Source organism: Chiloscyllium punctatum, chromosome 7 (genome assembly GCF_047496795.1).
Source record: "Chiloscyllium punctatum isolate Juve2018m chromosome 7, sChiPun1.3, whole genome shotgun sequence".
NCBI classification, from domain to species: domain Eukaryota; kingdom Metazoa; phylum Chordata; class Chondrichthyes; order Orectolobiformes; family Hemiscylliidae; genus Chiloscyllium; species Chiloscyllium punctatum.
The window spans coordinates 122,786,874-122,796,390 of NC_092745.1; the positions used below are offsets into that span (position 1 = coordinate 122,786,874).

The 9,517-nt window shown below is 45.4% G+C and overlaps 1 protein-coding gene across 1 annotated transcript in view; it reads right to left on the minus strand.

Moving 5' to 3' along the window:
• Positions 1–8,951, minus strand: part of pigk (phosphatidylinositol glycan anchor biosynthesis, class K) — a 123,693-nt gene extending 114,742 nt beyond the window's left edge. The window contains exons 1-2 of the mRNA XM_072574755.1: positions 8,820–8,951; positions 3,222–3,275 (exon numbers count right to left, since the gene is read on the minus strand). Coding sequence (XP_072430856.1) covers positions 3,222–3,275; positions 8,820–8,927 — 162 coding nt within the window. The 5' untranslated portion in view covers positions 8,928–8,951. The remainder of the gene's footprint in view (positions 1–3,221; positions 3,276–8,819) is intronic.
• Between the last annotated feature and the right edge of the window lie 566 nt (positions 8,952–9,517).

Here is a 9,517-nt window from a genome sequence, read left to right on the forward strand (position 1 = left end):
TTTTTAATCAATACCTCTCCCCACATCAGGGCATCAGAAACTGACTCTGAGCCAGTATACAGGCAGCTTTACACCTCAGGTTGCTAGATAACACCTGAACTGCAAACACTTAGCACAGCAATATAAAGGGAGCTTTATACCTCCTCAGACTAGCCCCTCACCAGAATGGATAGGACTGGAAAGAGACATTTCCTTTTCATCAAACCATTATGGTTGAATAGACAGGAGGTCAGATAACCCTCCAATCTCCAGTATTGGCATGTCATCTCATTCAACAACCTGCATTCATATAACACCTTGACCACAATAAAATGTTGTTAAGCTTTACAAAGAGGTAGCAAACAGCATTTGACATCAAGACATGCATAAGACAGATATTGCTCCATTCACAGGATGCGAGTATCAATGGGAAGGCCAGGGATTATTCCCAATCCCTGACAATGCTTGAGGATGCAGTGGTGAGCTGCCTTTGTGAAGAGCTGCAGCCCATGTGCTAAGTACACAGAGGGAATCCCAGGCTTTTCACCATGCGATAGGTACAGAACGGTCATTCTGTTGTAACACGCGTTCCGTCAGCACGACTTGGCTGGAACGCAATTGACAAATTGTGGACATTGTTTAGATCACATGAACTTTCTGAACGGGCATAGCGACTTTCTATTAGTGATCTTCTACAGCCCGATTTTCTATAGAAGTTTCCCAAAGCACAATTTTCTTTAGCATTTAGTGTGGTGTTGAAGAGGAACGCAGCTGTTGCATTAGAGCAGAACAGCCTGTACAGTTAGAAGGGTTGAGTGTGAGGCACTGGAAAACCACAGCAGGTCAGGCAACATACGAGGAGCAGGAGAATCAACGTTTTGGGCATAAGCCCTTCATCAGGGCTTGTGGGTTGAGGCTGAGAGATAAATGGGAGGGAGGCGGGAAGTAGCTGGGAAAGTGATAGGTGGATAAAGGTGAAGGAGAAGGTGATAGGTCAGACGGGACAGTAATGGATGGGTCCGGAGGGCAGTGACAAGTTGGAGGCTTGGGACTGGGATAATGTGGGGGGAGGGGAAATGAGGAAGCTGTTGAAATCCACATTTATCCCATGTCGTTGCAGGGTCTCAAGGCGGAATATGAGGCATTCCTCCTCCAGGTGTCAGGTGGCAATGGTTTGGCAGTGGACGAGGCCCAGAACTGCATATCTTTGACGTAATGTGAGGGGAAGCTGAAGTGTTCGGCCACAGGGCGGTGAGGTTGGTGAGTGCAAGTGTCCCAGAAATATTCTCTGAAATGATCCAAAAGAAGGCGTCCTGTCTCCCCGATGTAGAGGAGACCACACCAGGTGCAACGGATGCAGTTGATGAATTGGTAGAGGTGAGGTGCCGGAAGACTGGAGGTTGGTTAACATGGTACCACTGTTTAAGAAGGGTGGTCAGGACAAGCCAGGGAACTATAGACCAGTGAGCCTGACCTCGTTGGTGGGCAAGTTGCTGGAGGGAATCCTGAGGGACAGGATGTACATGTCTTTGGAAAGGCAAGGACTGATTAGGGATAGTCAACGTGGCTTTATGCGTGGGAAATCATATCTCACAAACTTGATTGAGTTTTTTGAAGAAGTAACAAAGAAGATTGATGAGGGCAGAGTGGTAGATGTGATCTATATGGACTTCAGTGAGGCGTTCGACAAGGTTCCCCATGGGAGACTGATTAGCAAGGTTGGATCTCATGGAATACAGGGAGAACTAGCCATTTGGATACAGAACTGGCTCAAAGATAGAAGACAGAGGGTGGTGGTGGAGGGTTGTTTTTCAGACTGGAGGCCTGTGACCAGTGGAGTGCCACAAGGATCGGTGCTGGATCCTCTACTTTTTGTCATTTACATAAATGATTTGGATGTGAGCATAAGAGGTACAGTTAGTAAGTTTGCAGATGACACCAAAACTGGAGGTGTAGTAGACAGCGAAGAGGGTTACCTCAGATTACAAGAGGATCTTGACCAAATGGGCCAATGGGCTGAGAAGTGGCAGATGGAGTTTATTTCAGATAAATGCGAGGTGCTGCATTTTGGGAAAGCAAATCTTAGCTGGACTTAAATGCTTAGTGGTAAGGTCCAAGGGAGTGTTGCTGAACAAAGAGACTTTGGAGTGCAGGTTCATAGCTCCTTGAAAACGGAGTCGCAGGTAGATAGCATAATGAAGAAGGTGTTTGGTATGCTTTCTTTTATTGGTCAGAGTATTGAGCACAGGAGTTGGGAGGTCATGTTGCGGCTGTACAGGTCATTGGTTAGGCCATTGTTGGAATATTGTGTGCAATTCTGGTCTCCTTTGGGGCCTTGGATGGAGCAGAGGGGAGTGGTGTGGGCACAGGTTTTGCACTTCCTGTAGTGGCAGGGAAAGGTGTCAGGAGTGGGGTGCTGGCTGGTGGGGGGTGTGGACCTGATGAGGGAGTCGCGGAGGGAATGGTCTTTTCAGAACGCTGATAGGGGTGGGGAGGGAAATATATCCTTGGTGGTGGGGTCCATTTGGAGGGAGCGGAAGTGGTGGAGGATGATGCGATGTATGCAGAGGTTGTTGGGGTGGAAGGTGATGACCAGGGAGTTTTGTCCTTGTTGCGTTAGGAGGGGTGGGGTTCATGCACAGTGGTGCATAAAGTGGAGGAGATACGCTGGAGGGCATCGTCAACCACGTGGGAAGGGAAGTTGCAATCATGGAAGGAGGCAGTCATCTGGGACTTTAAGGTGGAATTGGTCATCCTGAAAACAAATGCAGCAGAGGCAGAGGAATTGGGAATGTGGATTTCAACAGCTTCCTCATTTCCCCTCACCCCACATTATCCCAGTTCCAAGCCTCCAACTCAGCACCACCCTCCGGGCCCGTCCATCATTGTCCCCTCTGACCTATCACCTGCTCCCTCATCTTCATCTACTTATCGCTTTCCCAACTACCCGCCCCCACAAACCCACTCCCCTCCCATTTATCTCTCAGCCCCGACCCACAAGCCTCATTCCTAATGAAGGAATTATGCTCAAAATGTCGATTCTCCTGCTCCTCGGATGCCAGAATTGGAAGAGTACAGAGTTATCAAGGAGCTGCAAGGTTGCAGGATGTTGCAGACATGAACAGGAGGCAACTTCAATCACGCACTTTGAGAAATTTGGAATCAAACTCAAGGCTGTCAAGCTATTAGGACACGCACTATCGACACTACTGAGAATTTTCCAATAGCTTATCAAATCTCACCAGCACAGCCCAATTGTTCGTGTGACCGCTTCTCAAGAACTGCTTTACTCGAGTCTGTATGATCAAAAGAAAAGTTATTCAGAATTCACTTCCAAACTGAAAGCTGAACATTGCTTGCAATTTTTTTGCTTCTGTTTATCTTTGTAATTGTTTCTCACAATCAAATACGCAACTTTAAACATCATTTAAAACCTCAGAAGTTATTTTCATTTAGGTTTCAGAGGAGCCTGAAGTGTACAGTTCAGTGATTCCCCAGAAAGTGAAGAACAGGCTGCACTGAGAAGGTTTCAGTATTTTGTCTCAGATGTTTAGCTTCGTGAGCAAGACTCTACTGGAAGCATCAGCAGGCTATTCAACAGTCGAGGGATTGTAGGAGTGAAGGGATAGCGACAGGCACTTTTACTGCATCTCCTGTACACTGGGCACAGGCAGACAGAGAGGTTAGTACACACACAGGTACAAAGAGACAGACAGGTGTGCCTGCGTGCAGACATAGAGACAGTAAAATACATAGTGACATTCTGGTGATATCACTGGACTCGCAAACGATAGTCCCAGGTTACTGCTTTGGGGGCATGAGTTCAGATCCCACAATGACACCCAGTGAAATTTAAACTCAATTAATTAAACAAAAAAATTGGGAGAATAAAGCAGAGTTCAATGACATTGACTATGAGAGAATCAATTTCTGCATAAACCGACTTGATTCACAAATGGGCAGAGAGAATGTGACACAGACAGAGTCTGTGTAACACAGACAGGAGAGTGATTTAGGCAGAGAATGAGGCAGGCAAAGAGAGAGAGAGAGAGAGAGAGAGTGACAGACATGTGCATACACAGGCAGAGAAAAAGAATACACAAAAAGGCAGCAAGAGAAACAAACACAAACAAAAATATTCAAGTACACCCAAGCAGACAGGCACACTGACAATTCCAGGCACTCTCTTCTCCTTGATTAGCAATCAGGAGATTTCCTTATTAATTTCTCTTTCTAATTTGAGGGAGTCAGTGAGATGACACTTCTCTCGCTGTCGGACTCAGCTAATCACAACCTACACCAGCCACTCCTTCAGGAAGCCTCCTTGACTTTTTAAATTTAACATTCCCTTCTGCGTTGAGTAGCCTATCATTAACGCCAATGAGTAGGCCATGGCACTTACACACACTTCAGGGTTATCAGAATCGGACCATCTGGTGGTGTCGGACTGAAGGAACTCAGGAGGGATTCCAAACCAGCAGCTTTGTTTCCTTCAACACTTGATTGAAATGAACTGAAGACTCAGCTTCCAAACTAACAGGATGCAGCCACTTACATTTCAAGTCATGATGAACCCTTAGCAATGCCAGACCCTTTGGTCAGGAAGCTTACAGTGCTGAAAGGCTAGGCTGCAGCTAGAGAAGGGAGTGATTAAAAGCACTTCTTTAGAGTGGATGTGGCTGGGACTTGAACTTGATAAAGGTATTATATTCAGCAACAAACACAGGATTCAGTTTGCCTTGGTAATTCAAATTGAGCTGATGCTTTAAAATATAAATTTCCATTTGTGAAATGGTCTACAAATGAAAAGGAAGAAAGGCTTGTATTTGTATAACCAGACACTTCAAACTCCATCCTAATGAATGAAGTGGACTCCCTCAGTATTACACTGGAATGGTTGTAATGCTAAAAGATTAAATGGGAATATCTCTCTGGACATAAATGTAATACTAAAGGGTTAAACTGCACTGACTGAACATTCTGGAAGTGGGTAGGGACAACATTCATGAAGGAATGCAAATGACCCCCCCACTCCAATTAGACAGTCGTTTGCTACCACTCTCCCTATTATTATCAAATTAAACTATCATTTCATCTCTTCCATTCGGAAATGCTTTCTAGCCATCCCCTGAAGCTAGAGGTGTCACACCAACATTGTCATGGGGAATCACTGAGTCAGGAAATTGTCTGCATTATGATTCCCCACGATTAGGGCATTCACATTTGTATTATCACCAAGGATGACCTCATCCAACCATTGTACCTGGGCTAACATGGGACTGTGATGGAGTGGCGGGGAGGGGGTTGTCTTGTGTGGCATGTGACTGTGGGGGAGCAGCCAGAGTATCTGTGAGCATGAACAACCGACCTCTATAAATGGAATATAATTTCTTTGTTCAGAGCCACTTTTGACTCAACCTTGTACGCCTGCTAGGAAGGTCAAAGGGGGTCACCTAGCTTGTACAAGCTTTAATAGACTTTAACTGTTCGCACAAGTTGGTGTGTGAAAGCTTGGGAAAAGAACCTAGCATGGTCAGCTTCGAGTATCTGGAGTAGAACATGGAGCTAAACGTTCCGACTCCGAGACTGAAACACTGAGGTTACACCAACAGCATCAACAGGGTCCATCTGGGTACCACAGATATTCCTTAGGACTGTCAGAATAAATAATGTGAAATAACTGTCAGTTACAACTCCGCTGACAAACTTGGATGCCATCTGTCTGCTCCCCTTTCATTCCCCCACCCCATTTTCATTCTACCCCATGTGCCTATAAGAAAAAGGAGGAAATCCTTGCATTTACGTAGCGTCTTTCAAGGGTACCAGACAGCCAAAGCACTTCACAGTTCATGAAGACTGAGTATAGTCACTGTTCTGCATCAAATTGATTGAGAAACAACTTTGAAAACAAATTAGAGCCACTGCAACTCGACATATTAAGCCTCATAATTTTCCTGGAAATGAGATTCTGAATTTAATTTGAGGACGACGTTCATATCCCAGTTGATCCACAACCTCATTAGTGTGGTGCCAATTTGATTAACCGCAGCCAGCTGGGCTCTCTGGAGTAGTTACTCCAGATTGTTTAATCCTTCTGTCCTTTATAACGCATCACCAGAACCACAATCTTTAAAAAGTAAACTATTTATAAACTTTCAGTGTTTTTGGAGGACCCTACATTATCTAATTATTCCAGAACACGGGTAGTAGCTAGGATGGAACAGTGTGAACTTCACATATATGCTGTCACGTTCACACATTTTGTGTTTTCCTCCAGCATTAGGTCAGCAATTTATCTCAGGAACTCAAAGCTTGTATCTGTTTTTAATAGAATTATTTTGTTTCCAGTACAATTATGCTGAGTGGCTGACTGGTTAGCACAGCAGCATCAAAGCACCAGAGACCCAGGTTTGATTCCAGCCTCGGGTGACTATCTACATGGAGTTTGCACGTTCACCCCATGTCTGTGTAGGTTTCCTCCCACAGTCCAAAGATGTGCAGGTTAGGTGGATCGGCCATGCTAAATTGCCCACAGCAGCCAAAGATGTGGGTTAGACATGGGAAATACAGGGATAGGATGGAGGGGCTAGGTCTGGGAGGGATGGTCTTTGAAGGGTCAACGCAGACTCAATGGGCTGAATGGCCTCTTTCCACTCTGTAGGGATTCTATGATTTTCAAAAGGTGTTCAATATTTATGCTTCCCTCACTCAGTTTCACTTGGTTGAACAATTGATGTTTAAGGCAAATTCCAGAACAGTCTATTGAGAATTTTGTTTTTCTCTCTGCTCCTCAATATATGGACTGATGGGTGCAGGACTTCCATCCTTTTCTACTTTGGCCAACATAGTGTCCGTAGCAACATTACTAGGACAGGTACAGCAGGTACCTTGTATTTGACACAATGAAACATAGCAGAGTGGTTCACTTGCATGTTATAAAATCTGATTACACATCCAGCATGAGGGTGGATGAGCTCGACTTTCAGCAGTCTCTTTTAGGAGAAAGACAAGTTTAGGAACATAATTCCAGAGCCTGAGATCTAAGAAGCTGAATGCATGACTGCTAAGGATGATGAAGGCCAGAGTTAGAGACGTGCAGATATTTTGGATGGTTGTTGGGACTAGATGGGATGGGGAGCAAAATAACTTGAAAACCAGGAGGAGAAATGATCATTTAAAATGAGAACAGTGCTATGATTGCAAACAGACTGGTTCTGCTAAAGTGGTTACAAGGGAGAGAAGCAAAGTCACTGACTACAGAGCAGTGTTTATGTCACTGATAGAAGATAATGGTTACCACCTTCCTGAAATATAAGTGGAGGATATTTCTGCACACCCAGCATTAGATCTCGGACAGACAAGAGAGTTTGAGATAGGTGGCAATGAGGTAGAGCTAGATGCATCATTGTCCACTTGGATGTTGACAGATGTTTGGAAGCTGTAACTGAGAGGCAGCAAGTAAATTGGAATTAAGATAGAACCAGCAGATCCTTGGGAATATAAAAGGTAATGCTGAGGGTGCAGGAAGAGAAGCAAATACTAATAGTTCTGTTGCTCCACTTGGATACAAATGGAGCTGGAATAGTACCCTGGTCAGTAAAAATCCCAACAACATAAAACAGATTATCAAATCGCTATTGAATTGTTAACCAATTAAAAAGGTAAGAGCAACACAGTTTTATCAGACCATTGGACTGCTCTCTCTCTCTCTCTTTAAACAACTGGTGGTGGTTTAACCTGAGAGTCATCATGACTCAGGTGAGGAGAGAGATGAAGAAGGAAGGTTCTTCCCTCAGTCAGTGAGAATTTGAACCCACACTGTTGGCATCACAAACCAGCCGCCCAGCCAACTGAGCTAACCAAATTATGTGCAATTCTGGTATCCCTTCTATCAGAAAGATGTTGTGAAACTTGAAAGAGTTCAGAATAGATTTATAAGGATGTTGCCAGGGTTGGAGGTTTTGAGCTATAGGGAGAGGCTGAATAGGCTGGGGCTGTTTTCGCTGCAGCGTCAGAGGCTGAGGGATGACCTTATAGAGGTTTACTAAATTATAAGGAGCATGGATAGGGTAAATAGACAAGGTCTTTTCCCTGGGGTGAGGGAGTCCAGGACTAGAAGGCATAGGTTTAGAGTGAGAGGGGAAAGATCTGAAAGGGACCTAAGGGGCAACTTTTTCACACAGAGGGTGGTACATATATGGAATGAGCTGCCAGAGGAAGTGGTGGAGGCTGGTACAATTGCAACATTTAAGAGGCATTTGGATGTGTATATGAATAGGAAGGGTTTGGAGGGATATGGGCCGGGTGCTGGCAGGTGGGACTCGATTGAGTTGGAATATCTGGTCGGCATGGACAGGTTGGACTGAAAGGTCTGTTTCCCTGCTGTACATCTCTATGACTCTATGTTCTCTTTGTATTACTGATACTGTTTTATTAACTATTTTAATTTCAATAACTAATTAGTTTAATCATTTTTAAAATATTATATGAAAACTTATTTTAGTAACTAATCAGCATGGACTAGTTGGACCGAAGGGTCTGTTTCCTTGTTGTACATCTCTATGACGATCACTTGCACAAATGCTGGCTATTCGACTGCAGAGTGCATCGTCACCAACAGGTTCTCGCCCCAATCGGATTTAAAGGAGAGTCCAGCTTCCCGCCCCCCACCGACCACCGCCTCCAACCGTAAACATCTCGGGCAGGTTGGGAGAAGCGGGAGCCCCGGGGAGGCGCACTCCTCCCACCCAGGGCCAGGGCCCCGGGCCCCGGGAGGCGCTTCTACCTCTCACCCGCCCCCGGGGCAGCCCGCAGCCTCTCGGCGCCTCCCCCCATTCTACCTGCACTCCTTCCGCCCCAGGAGCGCCGCGGCTGGCGAGCAGAACCAAAACAATCCCAAGGCTCCACAGAGAGAGCAGCGGCCTCCACCCGGCTCTGGGGGCCGCCATCTTTACCGGAAATGGTTCCGGCGCTTTGTGAATGTCCGGGTACCAACAGCTTCCCCCGGTCAAAGGTTCCGGATTCCTGCCCATTCATTCCACTCTGTAAACAGTAATGTCCCACAGCTATCCTCCTGCATAGTATACAATGCAATGGCAACCATTGAACTTCTTCTCTGTGATGCATGCAGAGGGGCAATGGCCTAGAGGTATTATCACTACACTATTAATCTAGAGACCCAGGTAATGTCTGAGAGAATAAAAACAGTAAGAACTGCAGGTGCTGTAAATCAGAAACAAAGACAGAAATTGCTGGAAGATCTCAGCATGACTGGCAGCATCTGTGGAGAGAAATCAGTGTTAATCCTTCATATTCAGTGACCTGAGGAAGGGTTACAAGACCCGAAACATTAACTGATTTCTCTGCACAGATGCTGTCAAACCTGCTGAGCTTTTCCAGCAATTTCTGCCAATGTCCAAGGGACCCAGCGTCAAATCCCATCATGGCAAAAGGTGTCATGATTATTGAATGGTTGAAATTTAATCTAATATCTCAGGCCTAATAGCTTATTCTGGGTCTTAACCCTAACTGCTCGACT